The sequence below is a fragment of the Theobroma umbraticum genome, unplaced genomic scaffold, assembly GCF_002168275.2.
Source record: "Theobroma umbraticum cultivar Fairchild unplaced genomic scaffold, ASM216827v3 scaffold_30.0, whole genome shotgun sequence".
NCBI classification, from domain to species: domain Eukaryota; kingdom Viridiplantae; phylum Streptophyta; class Magnoliopsida; order Malvales; family Malvaceae; genus Theobroma; species Theobroma umbraticum.
The window spans coordinates 11,291,990-11,312,709 of record NW_018397254.1 but is presented as its reverse complement, the minus strand read 5'-3'; the positions used below and the strand labels follow the sequence as shown (position 1 = coordinate 11,312,709).

General features: G+C 34.7%; 2 protein-coding genes across 3 annotated transcripts; one reads left to right on the top strand and one right to left on the bottom strand.

Moving 5' to 3' along the window:
- The first annotated feature begins 8,790 nt into the window (after positions 1-8,790).
- On the top strand, positions 8,791-11,664 carry LOC110418724 (uncharacterized). The gene is given in 4 exon segments (XM_021431558.2): positions 8,791-9,730; positions 10,591-10,668; positions 10,854-11,423; positions 11,426-11,664. Coding segments are annotated over 4 exon segments (1,536 nt in total). The 5' UTR covers positions 8,791-8,938; the 3' UTR covers positions 11,522-11,664.
- An 898-nt stretch (positions 11,665-12,562) lies between these two features.
- On the bottom strand, positions 12,563-17,145 carry ULT2 (Developmental regulator, ULTRAPETALA). 2 transcript variants are annotated; one of them, XM_021431732.2, is made up of 4 exons: positions 16,500-17,145; positions 14,737-15,061; positions 13,353-13,413; positions 12,794-12,949 (listed from the first exon to the last, which is right to left on the bottom strand). In XM_021431732.2, exons 1-4 carry the CDS (start codon positions 16,708-16,710, stop codon positions 12,938-12,940), a joined length of 609 nt encoding a protein of 202 aa, XP_021287407.1. In that variant the 5' UTR covers positions 16,711-17,145; the 3' UTR covers positions 12,794-12,937. The 2 variants fall into 2 exon arrangements, with proteins under 2 accessions (XP_021287342.1, XP_021287407.1); XM_021431667.2 differs by lacking the exon at positions 13,353-13,413 and having other exon boundaries at positions 12,563-12,949; positions 16,500-17,127.
- Between the last annotated feature and the right edge of the window lie 3,575 nt (positions 17,146-20,720).

Below are 20,720 nucleotides of genomic sequence, written 5' to 3'. Positions count from 1 at the left end.
TGGAACTGGTCTGCTTCGAAGTAATTGGGAGCTACCATGAGCTTGTCAATCACTTGAGAAATCAGAATCAAATAAACCATCTAAACCATTGATTGGAAATATATGGCGAATTTTAGAGCTGCCTGCTGTGGACCTATATCTTACCTCGACTGCTTTCTTGTGCAGGCCGTATATCGTCCAAGGAAGAATTTGACAGTGACTCTACAAAGTAATGGGTTGCTGAAAATTGTAAGGTTGCAAATTTCAGTATACGAAAAATGTTGGTCGATCGAGCGGACCATCGTTCTGGCCTGCCATACCAGGAACTGAGCCTTAATGGTCAGGGACTTTGGCGATCCAATGGAACCAGGAATGTTAACAAAATGCTTTTAATATAAATTAACATCTTAACTAATCACTCTGATTAATTGTTAATGTTTAATGTTTAGGTCAGTCGCCCGTTAACTTGGATTAAGAATTTTTGGATCTCAGTCTGAGCAAGTGCAATTCCGACCCATGCAAAAATGTTAGCCGACAATATCCTAAGCAGTCGTTAATGTTCCTTTTCTTTTTAATTTAAATTCACAATCTTCACGTAAACCAAGCCTTAGTCAAAAACGATTAAATACACGCGGCTGGGGAAAGGTGAATGCTGTTGGTTAGGACGTTAGGTCACACCATGGTAGCTCATATTTCTCTCAAAAATTTGTATTTGGTTTTTGTTGAAGAAAGTGCATAATGATATAAAGCTGTACGACCGCTGTACAAAATTAAATAAGCTGCATGTGAAAAGCAAAGGGCGTTTTCCTTTCTTTTGCTGGAGTGAAAATTTAAAGCTCTATATATATTGGCCTTGCATTGCGCAGGGACAGGACAAACTCCAAATTAAATTCTACAGGTAACGACAGCGCCATGCTATGCTATAACTTACAGCTTTCAATATTTATTGGCTCTGCTTCGTGGCTTGGTGCCCCTACTTAATTAGGTTTCTTGTCCTCTGATTCCGTGGGTTCATCTGTCCTTGAGGGCTAAGAAAAGCGTATACATGGTTTAAGCAATGGCTTTAGGCTGACTGTCCCTTTTGTTGAACTAATTGGACTCCAGCTGGATAGCCTGTCTAAAGTACCGATACAGCTTCGTAATCTGTGTATATCATACATTTGGCAAACGTAATCTCATGCTTAAGAACAATAGGATTTTTATTCACCTAAGTTTTACCCACTTAGAATAAGCTAAGTGATCAACATGACTTTATAAAATTTAGTATTTCGGTAATGAGCCTTTTCATCACATGCATAGTTAGTAAATTAGTAATTGATGAACTTTCATCAACAAATGATGATAATAATAATGCACTACACTTCCATATCTCATTGGTCTTTTCATAACCAAAGATAACAACATGCATGAAAACAGTTGAATTTAGGCTTTACAGTTGATTCTATTTCATGTCATAATTAATTCATCATAAATAATTAAAGCTGCACGAGAGAATGTTGAATCATCTCCACACAAAAGGACGTGTTGGTTCGAGACCATTTGGATTTTGGGTGCTAACGCTATGGATTACTTGCGCAGTCTACATGCAAAGCACTTACATTGACAGGTCCGCTCTTCATGTGGAACCAGCGACTATTCTTTTGTTCATGATCTTGGCTACACTTTGCGCTGCCGGAAAGTGACTCTTTGCAAGTTGTATGGACCCAAGTTTGATTGATTTTGGTCTTCTTATTTCCATGTTTTCTCATTGTTGAAAGAGATCAAGGGCTGTAGGCAATGGTTTAGCTCATAACTTAATTCATGTGGGGTACGGCAACCATGGTGTAGGTGAATATTCAAGTTTATCAGACCTCCCTCTTTACCCGGGGAAAAAAGAAAAGAAACAGAGAGAATCAGAAAGCAGTTTATCTTGATCGATCTTATCATGTGATTTTTTATTTAGTGTACCCATCCCATCTGACCGACAAGAAAGTCAGATTCTGTTTTTCTCATTGGGAGTTGCGACTTAGATAAGAAGAAAGGTCAACTTCACAACTTTTTAAGTGCAAAGTTGCGAAGGGCAGCTGCTGAGCAGGGGCACAAATCCAACTTCCAAAGGCAACGCAGGTGAAGAGTGTAAACATATTGTTGTTCATGATAAGAGTTGACTCCAACAAAATGCGGCAATCACTGTTTATCTGTTCACAAACCCTTTGACTTTTCAAGGGCATGTGCTCTCTCCTCTCTCCCTTTCCCTGTGAATAATTAAAGATCCGCGTCAGCCGGTGCGCGTTCTTTCCTCCATGCATGCTGCCACACTTTTTAATTACTGCACATTCATTCTGGTCGGCGATCGTCAACTGGGTCACATCCCCCAAATGAACCCTTTTAAAAGGGAAAATGAGTTGGCGCATTAAGACGTTAGCTTTTTGTTGGTAATGGCGAGGAAGCTTGGTAAGATTTGAGTAGAGGGATTGTTGCTTGTGGTTTGCCCGCTCCCGATGCATTCAGGCTAGAGAGATTGTTGTATGGACGACTTAAAGAAAAGGTCATGCATTTATAATTAATGAGTTTTTTAATTTAATAAAAATAATATTTTAATTATCCTTAATCAATGCTTATAAATATCGATATTAACCAGATCCTTTATTATTATATCAAAAAGTAAATATTCAGAAATTCATTATTATTTATTATCTCTACAGTTTGTGAATGTAAATGTGTTAGCCCGACTCGAATCAGTAAACTCTGAGGTATGAGCTCGACTTAACTTGAAAATATTATTATATTAATAAATATTTTACTTTTTATTTTTACTTACTTTTAATTTTGAAATATATTTAAATAGTAATATATATAAAAAAGATTACATGTTTAATTTGGAATCAAAATTTTTAAGTTTTTATCAATTTAGAATCAAATTTTCAATTGTAACAATTAAAGATCAAACGTTTTCAATTTATTACTATTAAAGGTTAAAATGAAAAGTATTTGGCACATATAGGATATACGTGTTATGTGGACGTTGACTTGTCATATAAAATACAAAATGGTAGTTTTGTTAGAAAGTTTTTTTGTCAAGTCAAAATAATCTAAATTATGACGTGATGTATAATAATTTTTTCATCATAAAATTTAAAAATTGAATTTTTTAACATGACGTGTAATAACTAAATCTTCAACATAATATAGAATAATTATATTTTTCAACATATCATGTAACAACTAAATTTTCAATATAACATATAATATTTTTCAATATAACGTGTAACAATTTTATTTTTCAACATGATATGTAGTAATTAAATTTTCAATATGACGTATAACAACCACATTTCTAACATGACATATAACAGCTAAATTTTAAAATATAACATGTAATACTATATTTTTCAACATAACGTTAACAACATTTTTTTGTGTTATCTCCTCCTTCTTCTTCCTTGTTGTTGGAGTTATTTTTTATCCATTTCTCTCTTCAGCTATGTTAACTTTAAGGAAAATAAATCTTGAACATCAACAAAGCCGAGTAAAAACCACAACAAAATGAAGAAGGAGACCTCAGAGAAAAAACTGGAAACATCTTATTCATATTCACAACGGTTCAACAAACAACTGGTTTTAAAATACCACCAGCAAAAATGGTTTTAAAGTGGACTCCATACAACTTATCTGATACATTATCTAAAAACAAGGAAATAGGCCGCATGGCCATTACAACTGCCGAGGCTTACAGCCAAAGGAAAATAGCAAGTAACAAGACAATAAAATGAAATAAGAACACATGGATAGCACGTTGATCAGATAAGAAAAAAAAAGCATGTGAAAATCATGTGATATTGCAAATCAAGCTTCCACCTCTAACATTTCTTTCTTATTTCTATATCTTTTGCTCGTCTTCTTCGCTTTTTTGGGGTCTTCTTCTCCTTTTTCTTCTTGTGGGACGCATTCGATGAATTTTTCAATTAGTATCTCGATCAGTCATTGTCCAAATTTCCTCTACTTTTTCTCTTTCAATATATCTCAAGTATGCATTTGATATATTTTCCCCTTTGAATCCGCTTTCTTGATCACTTCTTAGGCTAAAGGTTTTTGCTGTTTTTCGAAAATTTTCTACGCTTCCTTGGATTTTCAATGTGTTTCCATAATCTGATCTATGCTTGAAGTTGGTTGATTCATAATGGAATTTGTTATTCTTTAATCATTTTTTCCTTTAAAAGAAATTGGTATATTTTGATGGGAAGGATATGGAATTTGAAAAGAAAATGAAAAAGTAAGATTTTTAATATAAAAAAAATCATTTTTTCTCAAAAAAGTAACAATAATATTTTTCAACTTGTCATGTTAACGGCTCACGTAATTTTCCGTTACGTGTCTATTAACTTGTCAACTTAATTCTTAATTATAAAAAATAAAATTGTTTAATTTTTAATTATTACAATTGAAATATTTGATTTTTAATTAAAAAAGTAACCAAACATTTAGTCATAATTTAAACATTTAACTAAAAATAATTATTTTAATAATAAATATAAAATAGATGAAAGATGGAGCTCCAATTCAAGCTTAGGTTTTTAATGTATCAAGCTACCTTGACTATGAAGACCGACGAAATCAAAGAGGTGACTGAGTGTTGACGACCATCACTTCTCAATTTTTAATTTTTTTAATTATTATATGTATAAACCTTTATATATAATATAATTATCTTAATAATCACCCTTTAATCAGTCTTCATAGAAAATCTTAGATTCATCACTTGCTATGAGCATCTCCAATTGTAAATAGCTAGACAATACAATTTTTAAAAAGGCCCGGGAATGAATGGTAAGAAGTAGGATGAAAATGTTTCTGTGATTGGACTTGAGAATGGAATGGAAGTAAGAGGCAATATATGGCGTCACAACATTATAAAACATATGCTTATAGATAACACAAAGTAAGGAAAGTTGCATGTTGCTGTGGCAAGTATTTTTTTATTAATTAATATTATTAAATTGAAATCATATTGAAATTCATTTAAGTAACACATTTTTTGTTGACTTATGAGTGGTTATTATTAAATAAAAAGTTTATGTAGATTTACCCAAATTTTAGTTAAGAAATGTATGCAATTTCAATCCTACCTCGATCATTCAAATAAAAATCATAGATGTTCTTTTTAAAAATTAATTTTATTATTTTCATCACATTAATAATAAATGATAGGTTCACATCATTTAAATTCTTGGATTACAAGTTAATTAATGTACTTATTAAAATGTTTATCCAACCAAACTTTATTAATACAATTCACAGTTTACACTTAATTGTTAATTAAAAAAATTTAAAGGAGTGAAAAATTACATATAAAGTAACAATTCAATAATAATGGTAAAAGTGTTAAGTTTAACTGAATTAATAAATTTATCATTGAAATTAATATCATTTCTTGTTACTAATAATTATAATTAGGAAAACTATATTTGTTAATGAATTAGGTGAAAAGGCTACATTAATGAAGAGGTTAGAAATAATTACTGTTTCTTATCAAAATATATTCAATTAATTATTTTATTTTTTATTCTTTCTCTCTTTTCTAAAGGAATTACATAAAAATCTGAAATTAAATAGATAAAACAATGGGTTAGGAAATATCCCGATTGTTATTGGGTTTGATCCAAATCTATTAGGCCGAAAGCTTGTCAGTGGTTGGGCTAAGGTGGAGTCGACCCACCTCTTCTTTTCTTTTTAGTTTTTTCTCTTCCCATCTACCAAAGCCACACGTAATTTTGATCTTCTTATAAAAACTACACATAACCCTAATTATAAATTTTTGTGTGTTTTCTCATTTTTGCGCTCCTCTTAGTACACTAGCATATGACTTGATTTAGTACTATTCTCAAGTGAGATGTTTTCACCAAGTAATTCGGTCTTCAAAGTTAGAGCAGGACCAGGCAATGGCATTAGGTAGCTAAAAGGTCGGGTGATGGAAAAACGATTCATCAAAGTGGGAAAGAGAGAAAGCAATAGGGGTGGATTGTACACTGCATGTGTTTGTGATGTTGTTACTATGCGCTGCCATCTTTAATGTTTGGTAGGAGGGAATGGAAACTCCATTCCTTTCTTATTCTTTTATTTTTATTTATATTTGATTCATGAAATGATTATTTTATGAAATAATCAGTTTTAGAAGAATCGGAATAACTATTATTGACCCCCCTTGGTAATAGTTCTTCCATGAGTCAAGGAATAGGCTGAAAAATTTTTAAAAATACCCTTGATAATTTTGTGAAATTGCTATCCCAATTATGTTAAAACCTAACCCTAACTTATAAAAGCCTTCATTTTCCTCTCTTTCATCCCCTTTCCACCTCATCGGCCTCTCTCTTTCCCTCTCTAAAATATTAATAAAATGAAAATAAAATAAAAAATTATATTAGAATTTAAATTATAAATTATTAATATTTTAGTATTTTAAAAAATGAAAATAGAGAATAAAATAAAATAAAAATAAAAATTCATATTAAAATTTTAATATTTCACAAAGTGAAAATAGAGAAAAAAAATAAAATTCAATAATCATATTAAAATTTTAATAAAATTTTCATTAATTTATCAAAAAATTAAATATATTAAATTAAAATTTATGAATTATAATAAAAGATATTTTTTTTTATCTTTTATTACTCTAAAATTATTTTTACCAATCAAATATTAAAAATAGAATAGAGAGACAATTTCATTTTATTAACCAACTTGAATAATAGTTATTCTTATTTTATTTTATTCTAGAAAAATAATTTTTTTCATTTTCCTTCTATTTTATTGTATAAATCAAACCATTCGTGAGTGTCTCATCATTTGTTTACCGTGGGTGTTTGCATTTTAAGAAAGTGAATTAACTGGCTTTGCTTGATTGTTTCAAATTTGGAATGCTTTTGCAACAAATTTAAACCAATTTATTTATTTCCTTCGAGGATTGTTGCATCCTTTTTACCATTATCATCAATGGAAATTTTAATTTTGCTTTTCAAAATAATAAAAAAAAGGACAAAAAGTGGTTCTCGGATTGAAGTTGAGAAGCTCATTGAATGGAACCCAAACATTCTGGCTTTTCATTTAGTTATGAGTTTTTCACTTTTTTCTACGACCAGAAAACATAGACATTAAAGTCAAGGAAATGAGAAATTTTGATGGGTCCCGAACCAAGTAAAGAGTACTTTTTAATTTTAAATAAATAACATAACAGTTTTATGGAAGAGTTTTTTTTAAAATAAGTGTATAACGTGTTTTTGACAATAAATTTTTTTATAATTTTAACTGTTTTTAATAAAAAAATTAAAACTTAAACAAAATTATCGTTAATGAAATCAACTCATTTATTTAGCTCCGTGCCTCAACTTAAAACCTAGTAATAGATAAAGTATGTTTAGATCTGCACTTTAAATCAATTCATATTTTTTGAACTTTTCTCGTCAGATTATTCATTTTTAGAGTATTTTTTACCAGAAAAAAAAACGTTAAAGCATTTTAAGCATTTTAGAATAGTTTTTGATATACGAAGAAAACTTTTAAACATTTTGAGCATTCTTTGTCAGGTAGGCATATTTGTTAATTATGTTGTAAAATGAAATATGATGTATCATTTGAAGTTGTTGATATTCTTAAATGAAATTCAGTAACTTTGGTAGTTTTTGGGTATTGCGTAACTGACTTTGTATATTACGTGACTGGCTTTGGACATTGCTTGATTTATTTTTAAGGATTAGATTACTAGTTGATAGGTATTGTGTGACTTGTTAGTAAGTCATTACGTGACTAATTAGTAAGGCATTGTGTAACTTATACATTGCTTAAAAGTCAATCACGTAATGCCTAAAAACTAATCACGTAATGTTTATAACCAATCATATAATACTTAAAAACCAATCACGCAATGCTTATAACCAATCATATAATACTTAAAAACCAATCACGCAGTAGTTAAGTCACGCAATACTTAAAAATCAGTCTCGTAATATTTAAAATATATTTTAATCAATTTCAACTCCTCAACTTTAAAGTTATATGGTTCTATGAATAAACTAATAAACTCAAAAACCTAAAACACAGTTTTTTTTTTGCTAAGCCATGAAATTGTGCATTTCATAAAAAATAGGTTATAAAACTTCATAATCCTCTAAAGCAAGACAAAATATATCTTTATCAGGAGGGCTTTGCTCACTTCTCTTATACAAAAGCAAAATATACTCCATTTACAAAATATTCTTTGAATAATTTCAATTCAAAATCTCCAATAAACATACTTAACAATCATCTCAATCTTGGACACAATAAAATCGTAAACCACCATAAAACCCATCAAACGTGCTTTAGTTGTCCTTTCTCCTTGAGCCCTTGAAAACATTACCAGAAAGCATCCAGTTATCATATTCATCATGTTACCTGTAATCACCATAAAAGAACAAAATCACTATTTATTATTTTTAAAAACCCCAAGATCCACCATAAAAAAAAATAAAAAAAGCTTAGCGAGATAGACAATATTTGAGCAGAGAATGAAATCGAGATTTAATTTTAAAATTTTTGTTTGAAAGGCGAGATAGAGAAAACTGAAATTATTTTAATTATTTAAAATTGTTTAAAAGATATTGTTGTTAAGTCATATTAAAATTTGATTAAAAATAATTAAAATTATAAAAAAATATTTTTAAATTGTGTTTATGAAAAAAGTTATTTTTCTCAATTTTTTCAATTGGTAATACAAAAATTGAAATTGTAGCGCAATTCAAGGACTTATCGGTACTTTGCTCCTAAGAATCCTTATTCTACTAGTACCTTAAAACCCTAAGCAGACTCGACCAGCTGCTACCTTAGGGTTTATGAGAACCCTCTCCCCAACAGAGCCCCGTTTTTCATACAGCTATGACATTTTACTTCTTTCTCTCTTCCACTACTGATCCATTCTCCGCAACCTTACATAATTTTACCTCTGGAGATGGTAGGCTTTGTCCCTGAACCTTCCACTGGAGAAGGCCCAAATCAAGTTTCAAAACTCAAAATCAACAAAGACCCTATTGACTTTCTTGACCCCAAAACCCACGATTTATCCTTTGCCGATTCCTTTCTTGATTTTGACTCTATAAAAGAGTGGTTTGAAGATAACCCAAATTTAGATAGGACTGGTTCAGAAGAGATTGACTTTGGGGATATTGAGAAGAGGATGGAGATTGTTAAAGAAGATAACGTTGGGAAATCCCATGTTAGTGGGTCTGAGCCTAATGTTGATGGATTAAAGCCAGTTGATAGTGGGTCTGAGCTAGTCGGAGGTGAGTCAGGTCGTACAGTGAAGGTGGAAGAAGAGGAGTTAAAACCAGAAGGGAAGTTGAGTTCTTCTATTGAGGAAGAGATGGGGAAGGTTAGTTTGGTTGGTAAATTAGAGAGTGGGAGTAGTGGTTCAGAGGAGTCTGAGAGTGAAAGTTCATCGTCGTCGTCATCTTCTAGTAGTAGCAGTAATGATGATGATGATGATGAGGAGAATAAAGAAAATGTGAAGGTGGAGATAAAAAGAGAGGTGGATGGGGTAGGTGAGCTTGAAGAGGGTGAGATAGGAGGTATTGATCGAGAAATGGCTGTTGGTGGAACTGATAATCTTGATGATGAGGAGGAGGAGGAGGAGCAAACAGAGGAAATCCTCAGTGGGTTTGGTATTGAATTTGATGAGGTAGATGATGAGGATGCTGATGCTGGTGCTATGAGAGGACCTATCAGGTCAAAGAATGAACTTGAGGTAACAAATAGTGGCTTTGATGATATTTTTTTCAGAAGTACTTTTTGTTTTTCACCACATTCTTTAATGTTTCAGCAAAGCAAATTTCTAGGTTTTGCATCTCACTAACATGTTAATCTAGGTTTTGCTGGTGGGATTTCTTCCCTGTTTGTTCTGTTTTATGTTTGTTTTTTTGGAAAGGCTGTTCTGTTTTATGCTTGTTAGCTGCAAGTCATGCATTTGTCTTCGCTGTTCTTTGGATTAATCTATAATGAGATATTAATTATTCTGTAGTCTCATTTTCTTTTCAGATCATTTCCTTTTATATTTTTCTGATTGATCTTTTTGTTGCTGAAAGATCTTTTTGCATGCTTTGGCTGAAACTTATTGATTTTTTGCTCTGCCAAGAAAGCAGATTAAGTTGAACATACAAAACCATGTCATATCACTTCAAATTTAACGGGGTTAGCAATTAGTAACTCTTTGCACTCATTCATTTTCTTGTGGTAATTTTACATTTGGCCTTGTTTAACATTGGGGCCTTATGTTGATAACTTTGGTTGTAATCTTTAACTCATCAAAACTGAACAAAATAGTTTTCCTGTGGTATCACCATCGAATGTATTCTCTTTGATTAGGAAGGTAATGAAGTATGGCATTCTGATCCTTGCATGACAGAGATCAGGCATTTCAACATCATACTCTAATCCTTGCTTGTTGACTATTCAGAAGTCTAGATGAGACATATCTTGCATGCTTTCTGTAGTCCTGAACAACGTGACTAAAATATTTATCACTGTCGTTAAATTTCCTGTGTGGTTTAATGCTGGAGTTATTGTTGTTGAATATTAATTCTGAATAAACTCTGTTAAATTGGGCAGGTTCTCCCTCCAGTTCCACCACTGGAGGTCACACTGCAACCCCATCACAAGATGCTGCCTGTTGGAGTTGTTTTGTCGGTAAGCTCATAGAAAGCTCAAGTCAGAACCGGTATTGCAAAATACAAAGGCCATGCCTTAAAGTTTTTCTCAAATTTTGTTAAACACTCATAAACCCCTGTTTTGGGAGCTTTGGTCTAGATTGACTTACAGTTGCAAATAATACTACTTGGGTCAGTCTAATGATGTTACTTACACTGTTGCAGATTATTGGTACCAAAGTTATTGTTGAAGGAAGAGAGCAGCACAACCCTCTGAATGAAGGTTCTATTCTTTGGATAACCATAAACAGGTCACCACTGGGGTTGGTGGATGAAATCTTTGGACCTGTAATAAACCCCTTCTATGTTGTACGATATAATTTGGAAAGTGAAGTCCCTGCTGGGATCCACGAAGGCACTTCTATCTCTTTTGTCCCAGAATTTGCTAATCATGTTCTCAATGACAAGAATCTTCACAAGAAAGGGTACGATGCATCTGGTGAGAATGACGAGGAGTTGTCAGATGATGCTGAGTTTTCAGATGATGAAAAAGAGGCTGAGTACAAGAGGATGCAGAAAATGACAAAGAGAGGCATGAATGACCAGAGAGTGGGAAACCTGAAAAGCAATAAAAGGAAAGTTAAAAGTCGGGATGGAGCTTGGAAAAATGGTAGAAATTCAGCCCAGCAGACATCAACACCTGTGGGTCAGCTTCCAACTAATCAGAACCAACATAAATTTTCCTCAATTTCAGCATCTTTGGATAATCATAATTGTTCATCCTCTGTCATAGAAAAACAAAATTTTGTTGGTGGATCTGGCTTTGTTTCACCATTTTCAGTCATGCCACAGTCTTGTGGTTTCATTACACCTTCAAATGGAGTTTGGACTAATGGGATGCCGGGCCAGCAGCCACAAAATGCTATTTTTCCCAACAGGTTTCCTGCAGAAGGTATGCCTTTGCTCTCACAGAATTATCAACAGCAGCCTAATCCTTTGCCAACCTCAGGAATGCCTATGCCACCCATGATGCCATATCAGCAGCAGCAGTTTGATCCTAGTTTGAGTACACTTCCAAATGTGGTCTTACCTGGTGGCCAGGCAAATTTATTTGCTGGACCAGCCTGTGCACCTTGGCTGGGGATGCAGGTCAAAATGGCTTTAGCCAAATCACATTTGGGGTTGGCATGCAGGGCCAGCAACTCCTAAGTGCAGTGCAAGGTATGTTGGCAAATGGACCAATGGCAGATGGGAACTGTAATTTACAACAATTTGTTCCAGGGAACTTTGAAACATCCCAGAATTTTAACATGGGTGCATCGTCTAGTCGTGGGAAAAAACCTTATCATAGAGGTCGTGGTCGTTTTACTGGCGGAAGAGATCGTTAATGAGATTGAGTGGGAGACGTTGGCCCTAGAGATTTGCTTGAATTTTGGTGTAATTTGTTGTTGAATGTTTTGTTATTTAAGTTGAGGCGATGTAAGGTAACGAGCATTGCGTGTTTGTGATGATTAATGATCAGGCTCTTTCAAGTATCAACGCAGGGCGGAAAATGCTGTGCCCCAAAAGAGAAAATATTGGACCTTGGGCTTGGAAGTTACTATGTCTTACCTATCAGGTGCAATCACCAGGGCACCCGGGGGAATGGGATCTTTGGCCGAATTGCTAGGCTTTAAAGTTTTAAAATGTATCATCCATCATTGCACAGCAAACCAAGCTGCCAGGCGCCCTTCTCTAGGCATCTGTCTTTCGACAAAATAGGCGGATGCAATACTCTTCCTTTCTGTTGTCTTTTTCTTTTCCAACAAACAAATGAAAGAAAAAATCTCTGAAATGTCGGATTACGGTCCAGCGTATATATTGAATCTATGTCGAGTTACTATATTTTAATACTGCGATGAAAGAGACACAGTAGCAGAGCATAAAAATGGGAATACTGACCAAACATCATCGTGGTGATCAAATTTTAATTAATTTTAAGTTTTTAAACCAGTCAAATGAGCACCGTGAATGCTGAACTCAGGGACTGGCGGCAATTTAAGTCTAACATGAAAGTGAATTGTCTTCCAAGGCTTCTTCTGTCGGGGATGGGCTCAACTAAAGCAACAAATAAAGAAACCCACCCAAAATGCACTGCACTGAAGACTCAAGCTTTCGCGTTCCTAGTGAAGTCAATGCAAGTTTGGCAACTGCAATCAGAGAACCGACAGATTTCACACCCAAAGCACACACAGGAGGTGCAACCCTTGCATGTTGGAGACCGGGTGCAGCCCCTGTATACCCTGCGGCTTGCTCGCTCTTCATCATCATCACATGTTATTCTGAAATACAGAAAACAATATAAGTATGAGCTAAAAAGCATGTTGCCAACTTGCCATACGTATAGCAGATTATGAAGATATTCTACATTTGCAAGCAAGCAAAGCGTGCATATCATCACTTATAACCACTTAAAAGAATCATTTAGGCTTAAATTTCTGAGCCAAAGGTTTAACACGTTCATGTCAAATCCTGATTTAACAACATCAAGAAAGTCCTCTCGCAGCATTTGCTTTCATACCATATAACTAACAATAGCATTTCTTGCCATTAGCTTTCATACCATAACTACTAAAAGCAATTCTACAAATCTGCACATCATGGAATTAAAATGAACAACTGTATACACTGTCAGAACTCTGTGCCCCTCCCCACTCAAATCCAAAAAAGAAAAGATGAACACACCTCAAAACAGAGCTGGAACATTTCAACTTCACCAGCCAATTCATAGCAAAGACTGCATATTCTGGTAGATTATGATTTTCATTAACTTGCCAACTAAAAGCATTTTCGGCACAAAAAGTTCAGAGTAAGCAAAGCACCAACAATCAAACAGACAGGAAAGCAAGAACGGTAGGACTTAACAGCATGTAAGGAAAACATAGCTATTTCTTATAGACCTATTGCTTCTACTCACACAGGTGAGTAAAACATATTTTGGAGTCAAAAGTTTATGCAAGATACCCAAGTGAGAAACCTGGCAGCTTTTTTAAGATACTAGTACCACTGAAGAAAATCTTACATATCATGAAAAGTTTGGAACTGCTCGAACATCGGACATCTAGAACCCTTCTTTGAGCAAGACCTATCTATCTCACAATCCAACTATTATTAACTTCGAAAAATAACCTGTCACCTTTTCACATGATGGAGTAATGCCACAAATAGTAAAGTGTTTGACCATAATCTGAAGGGAACTCAATCAAGTCCAATTCATTTCTTTTAAGCTCCTTATCTGGTGGTTCTAATACAAGCGTACAGGCACACCATTAACGGGTTCCAATAGATGAAACAGTAAAATATGATACATCTCATTATGGCATCCACCTTTGCACAAAGCCAGGGGATTAAATGAAGCATAGTTGTCAAATTACCTAGAAGAAGTATAATCAGGAAATGCTGCAGTTTGGCCAAGACTATATTTCATGTGCAGTACCAGGTTCTTCACCAAAAATTACTTATGTTTCTCAGCATTCAGTCAACAGATTTTAAGTGAATATCAACTGGGTATTGGTGCTTACTACATAGCAAAGAATATTGATAATTTTCAGAAGCTGTAATCATATAGATATCTATGGCTGTTAAAGATGCTATCCATTTCAACTAAATGCTATTAAGCAGAAGAAACAACTCCATATGAACAGGCCAAAATCATACAGATACACAAGAAATAGGTTCAGCGAATAGAAGTTCAAAAGGAGTTAACATGAAAAGAATGAATTTGATCATTAGTTTCCTCTAGCCATATATGGAGCTATAGCCCATGAAAAGGTTTCATGATAAAGAAGTAACCGGAACAACAGATCATGGAGGATTATTTTCAAATTTGAAAAGTTATATTTCAATATATATCAGGGTTGGAGATCAAGAAGTTTTTTTCTACCTCATGCATTATCTGCAAATTACATTTTAATTTTCAAGAAATGGATTTTTAAGGGAAAAAAAATAATTAAGTCCAAAAGCATGTTCTACAATGACTAATACCTTAATATGTAATAGGAAACAGTCTTGGACATGACATACCCAAAATTTAACAAATAAGAACATAATCAATATTGGGGGGACAAACCTGTCATATTGAAGATCAGAACATTTCCAGTTCACATCTGCTAAAGCATCATGGTGAATCCGACATTCCTCTTTCGTCCGCAATCGAAATCTTCGCTCCTTGTTACACCTGCTACAGCGAACAAACTCATCACGATGACAAACTCGTCCACTATGGGATCTGTGAGCACCATTGGCATTTTTGGATGCTTGGTTGTAGTATTTCAGCAATGCAGTCTTTGATAATGAAACCTTCTCCCCATTAACTATCACCCAAACATTATTTTTCCATTTTCTAGCTGTCTCTCTCCCGGAATGCTTCTCAAATGCAGCAGGAGTCAACTTGTCTAGTCATTGAAATTACCATCACACGATTAGAAAATTAGAAAAAGGAATAAGAAAGAAAGCTTTGACAATTGTTAGGAAAATAAAGAGGAACTGGGTTGATCAGAACAAGGGAAAATGAGATTATTCTGTGCACCTGACACTGGAAGGCTCCAGTAAACGGTAAAGGCAGAGATAAAGAGTACAGACAGCTTAAGCCAGTTTAAGTTATATTTAGTAGTAAGACCCTGACTATATAGACCCGCCACCAAACCGGGGTGTTCTTTTCACAAGCCCCAAAATGATCAACAGCATAAAGAAAATATTCACCTGACTTTCGGCTCAAAGTTGGGGTGGATTCACAAGATGATGGTTTACCTTCAAGGTTTGGAGTGTATGACCATTTTTTCTTTTCATTTGACATGGGTATTCTTTCTTATGAACAAGACACAGCCTCCTTACAGGCATAAGATTCCTTCACATGCAGACATATTCGTAATGCAATGCAATGCAATCTACTCCCAACTAAGCATCCTTTGGATGAGAAATATACGTAACATTTAATCAATGATCAAACTGCAAAAGTTAACAAATGATAAAGCTTTCTGCCAAACTTGATTTCCTCAATATCACTATTTCAATGATAAATAAAATTTGACGCAGTATTTCCACTTCGTAGGTGTGCGCTAAAGTTTTAAAATAATAGAATACCAGCTCGTAGATGTACTGTTTAAACCTCCAAGCCATATTCGTACTACTTTCACATAGTAGCATTGTACACAAAAACACATGCACACAAAAAGAAGACGTTCATCTCCTGGAAACATAGCTGTCCTCATAACACCAAGCATCAATATGCTCAAAAGCATCCCTCACCAGCCAAACTTTACAATGACATTGCATCAGAACAGAAAGAACTAGAAACATACGCAGAACCCATAAGGCTAAAATGTTTCTTCAAAAAACATTACTCTGTCCAGCGACAAGAAACAGAACTGAAGCTTTGAAAACCCAGATTCTGAAAGACTCAATCGAAGACCTTAGAATCACAACCATAAAAGATAATGCAGGTGTTAATTCTGAAGATACAAACTAAGATATAAGATCTTTAACCAACAAAGAGACTCATGGAGCGTCCAAAAAAATGAATGAACATCACCTTGTTGTGCCAAAACCAAAGAAAGCCAAGTCACTGGGACAAAAAAACATACACATAAACTGTGTGAAAAGAAAACCAAAACGAAAGGCATCACAAGCTTCCCCATCATCCACTTCTCACACCATCCAAAACTCGATTAAATAAGAGAAAGCGACACCCATCAACGTCAAATGCACCATAACTTGAATAAAGCACGCATTAAACATGCACAAAAATCTAAACCCCAACAGCATCAAAAGAAAAAGAAAAGGATGGAGAAAAAAAGAACCAAAGGATGAAAAAAGGACTAAAAAGAGAGAGACCTTCATTGCAACCAGGGGTGCATTCACAGGTGATTTCAAGGTCACCATTAGAGAAAACCCTAAGTTTGCCAACAGCATCACCATATCTATGGCTGGTACACCCACATGTCACTTCTATAAAATCTCCTCCTTTCTTCAATCCGCTTACCTCTCTCAACTCCTCTTCGCTAAACATCATCGACCCACTTTCCCTCTCTACCCCATTCTCCATTTTCTCTCGCTAACAGACCCCCTAGACGCCCACACACTCTCTCTCCGCCTTATTAGGTTTCCTCTAAAAAGAGAACCCAGAAACCCCCAGGAAGAGAAAAATCGAATCAAGGAGAGATAAGAAGCATATGGGTAATGTTAAAAAGAGATTGTTGTTGCCTGAGGAGATTTTATAAGAGGTCTAGACCAAAGAGAGGGCTCAAAAAGCACGCATATTTATGGGGGTTACTCCCGGAGATCTGGTGGAGAAAACGTTGTGAGAGAAGAGAGAGAAAGAGAGAGAGGGGTTGGTGCTGGCGTTGTGTTTTTGGGGATGTTAATGAGCTGGCGAAGAGAAACAAATGTCGTGGGGTGAGGGGGAGTGAGAGGGGTTAAAAGCTTAGGTGCTAGTTGCATGACATGACATGAGAGAGAGACTCTTTGGCTTTGGGGTCAGGGCCTTTTGGTTTATGGGAAAATCCCTCTCATGGGAAGGAGACCAGGTTTATTGAAATTAGTGTTGGGGACTTAATATTTATTTGCTTTTCTTCCTCTTTTTTTCTCCAACGCAATGCTCTCTGCCCATTTGGCTGTTTAGGTGGTCGATGCACTATTTTTCATTCAGAGAACCTTTACAATGTCACTGTGCTCGCAGTGAATTTCAGCATTGTGTCATACTAACTTACTATCCAGTCTAGCAGTATACTAGTAAAAGGGTCAAACACATCTGTATCCAGAACCCTAGGTGCCACGGGAGTGGCAAAACTCAGCTTAGGTCCTGCTTCTAAACTGGAAGTCAAGGGTCTTTGATTCCTTTTTCTCTTTGCTGCCTCTATCTCGTCCATTATGTGTTTAGATTCATGAGTAAATAAATATGTGAAGCATGTGGTAGGCAAGGCAAGGTAATATTAATTGGTAGGGGTCATAAGGAGATTGAACCTTATTCTTTAAAAGAAAGATATATATATTACCATTAAATCAAATACCCCAATGCATAGGAAATAAAATTATTGTATACAAATTTGACTTAATGATGATGATGATAAGATGGATAATTTGATTTCAAAACACAAATGCATGCATGTCATTTATAAAGTTGTGTTCAAAACCTCTCTTCTCAAAGAAAAATGAGATGGACTTAAGTATAGTCTTAATTCTTTGTTATTATCATTTCTCTACTTGTACCTGTATAGTAAAATGAAAGGACACCAAAACATATAACGTGATGAAGGAAATGAAAGACTACCGTTAGAAAAATGAGACAAATTGGAAGAGATTTTTAGCAGGATTAATCATAACAACACTGGCAAGCTGCGCATAGCAAATTGATATTGGGATGGTATATTGCTAATGAAAGCATGGTGGGGTGGCATGTGAAGCGGGTAGTTGTGTTGTTTTCAAAGCCTCAGGATCCAGTAATTAAGGGATGTAAGAAGGTTGCTGAACTCATTTATACGAAGCTTTACAACAATTATTAAAATTATCTCTTTATTAATACTATAGTTCTGACACCTATGGGGACTACGGGTAGTACAAAAAGACACCAAAATCTACACCCTACCACAAGATTTAGATCATTCCCTCAAATTTTATTCAGGTTGTTGATCATAAAGTTGAGGGCTTGAGGCATTATCATTAGATATATAGCTAAACTAACGAACAATGCAATAAAGCAGGTAATACATCATCTTGCTCAACCTTTTGAGCCTTCAGGCTTTAGCTTTACCACATAATTTTCTATCTATTGTTGTAACTTTGTTGGCATAGTTTGGATCGCAGAAAGCTTAAAAGTAAGACAGGTTAATACACCGATTCTATAAGAGCAATCAAAGTTGTTTACTAGATATATGTGGAGGATATTATTTAAGACCTTTGAGGCTACATTTAAATTAAAAGCTATTGCTTTATGTTAAAGTAGGGCTATATTAATGATAGTTGTTATTAGGACAGACAACAATTATTTTGGTTTGGTCTGACAACAGACAATAATCAAATGATCATCACACTGTACTTGATTAAAATTAATTTTGTTCCACAGTTAATTAATCCCTTGGCTTAAAGGCTCATATTTTGCTTTTCATTGTAGCATGAGGTTGTACATTCCAAATGACAACCTTGGAGCCACCATGAAAGAACTATTTCCAATGACAATATAACAAAAGCTGTCCAACATTCAGTCATGGATATCATTCCATGTCTCCGAGAGAAAAAAATCAATAAAAAGGAAAAGGAAAGCAAAGGGGCATAATTTTCTCTTTTCCTTTTGCGCGTATGCCGCTTTTACTATCAAAGCGTCCATGTTTTTGTGCTTTGTCTCCGAGGATAGATTTGAACATTCTTGAACATTCTCAAATGGATAAGTTATGTACTGTCCATATTCAGTACTATCCTGGCCCATAGGTAGAAAAATATTTCAAGCTCAAATTGGTTAATAATATTACTCCTGACATGAATCTTAATTTAAAATAGATACAATGTTTAGCATATGCCATTACCTTAAAGATACAGAGGTTCAAACTAGCTAGTAGCTCTGCAGTCTGCGATTAGAGTGGGAACCTCCTTTTTGGTCTTTAGGTATGAACTTCTTTTTGATTGTTTATTGGCCCAAGGTTTGCCAAGTCGGCACGTCGACACTCTTCACTGTGTTATCAAATATCAACTGGATGATCATTACGATGTCTAGCGCGCATGGAAGTTATCCTCATGCTATATCTTCACGTTGCAGTTGCGGTGCTCAAGGTTTGCTTCCTAAAAGAACATTCTAGTTTGTAACTTGTCAACAAGCATGAACATTTGCATGTGGCTTAAATTATTGCCAGCAGTGAAGATAATCTTCATTACTGAAGCTCAAGTCCTGATGAGAGCAGAAGTAGCTTCATTAAAATTCAATGGAGAATCATATCTTATGCTTGAGCTTTGCGAATCTGGACGCTAGCTGTACAGTTATAAGATATAGTAAATTCTTTAATATCCCATTTGGCTATGAATGCAGCGATGGCCTGAAAAGCAATCCATCAGATTATCTCTGCTTGTTGTGCTTTTCTGAGTCAAACAAAATTTAAGGGCATTGTTGATTGGTCAGCTAGGATTTTGGGCCAACTGTGTATGCAGTCATCATACTACATTTTGCACAGAATTTTGGTCAGAAATCCTGCATTTGACGGAATGATAGCATTTCAACTGTTTGTTGTCACCTTAATTCGTGTTTTGGCTCCCACTTTATCCATTAATACCTTGAATTATGCCTTGGATTGATTCGGTTAGACTAAGAGGAATCCAAGTTGGTACATATTCTGCATTTAGCATTAGATATATCCTTCTAGGTGGCATATCAGTTGGGATTTGCTTCAGCTTTAATACTGATTTTGATTCCATATTCCTGCTTGAAATATCCAATAAGATTTTCTGTTGGTAGAAGTTATGTGTTCCTTTGCATAATTTGCGGCACTCGAAAATCTCCACATTTCTTGTGGCTCTGCAGTTGCCTAAGGTAAGTGTAGGGGCAGATATTCTAATATATACTAGCTAACTTGTTGCTTTTCTTCTATTACTTGATTTCATGTCGAAAAAGTTAGGTTGATTACAAATAACTAAACAGAAAAGGTAAAATTGTCAAAAATGACTGATGAAAGCAACGGATTAAGTCTAAACGGTCTGCGTCCATTGAACCGATGCTGCATAATGGGACTTGTAAACAAATCCTCGGTATTAGCATGGACAATGCAGCGGTCCTGATAAGATTGATATGCCATCATAATTTGAACGAAAAGTAGAAGACATGACTCAATTGTCTAACCTTCTAGCGTACGTGATGAACTAGAGTCGCGATTTCATTCATGATTTGCTACCATGTACAGATCAAAGTGGCCTAATATTCTCACAAAGGACGACATTCCTCTGCACTAGTGTAAAGGTTTTAGCCCAGTCAACCAATTATCACTCCAACAAGTGCAGCGCACAATTATTGGTGCGTCTAAAACAATGCTGATCATCAAACATTTAAGTTAGGTTCATATCACTTTACAAATTTAA

Coding starts and splice junctions, on each gene's coding strand:
- ULT2 (XM_021431667.2), bottom strand. CDS start 16,710: ATGGAGAATGGGGTAGAGAGGGAAAGTGGGTCGATGATGTTTAGCGAA. Junction 15,062..16,499: donor CACCCCTGGTTGCAATGAAG/GTCTCTCTCTTT, acceptor TTCAATGACTAG/ACAAGTTGACTCCTGCTGCA. Junction 12,950..14,736: donor TCTGATCTTCAATATGACAG/GTTTGTCCCCCC, acceptor TCTGTATTTCAG/AATAACATGTGATGATGATG.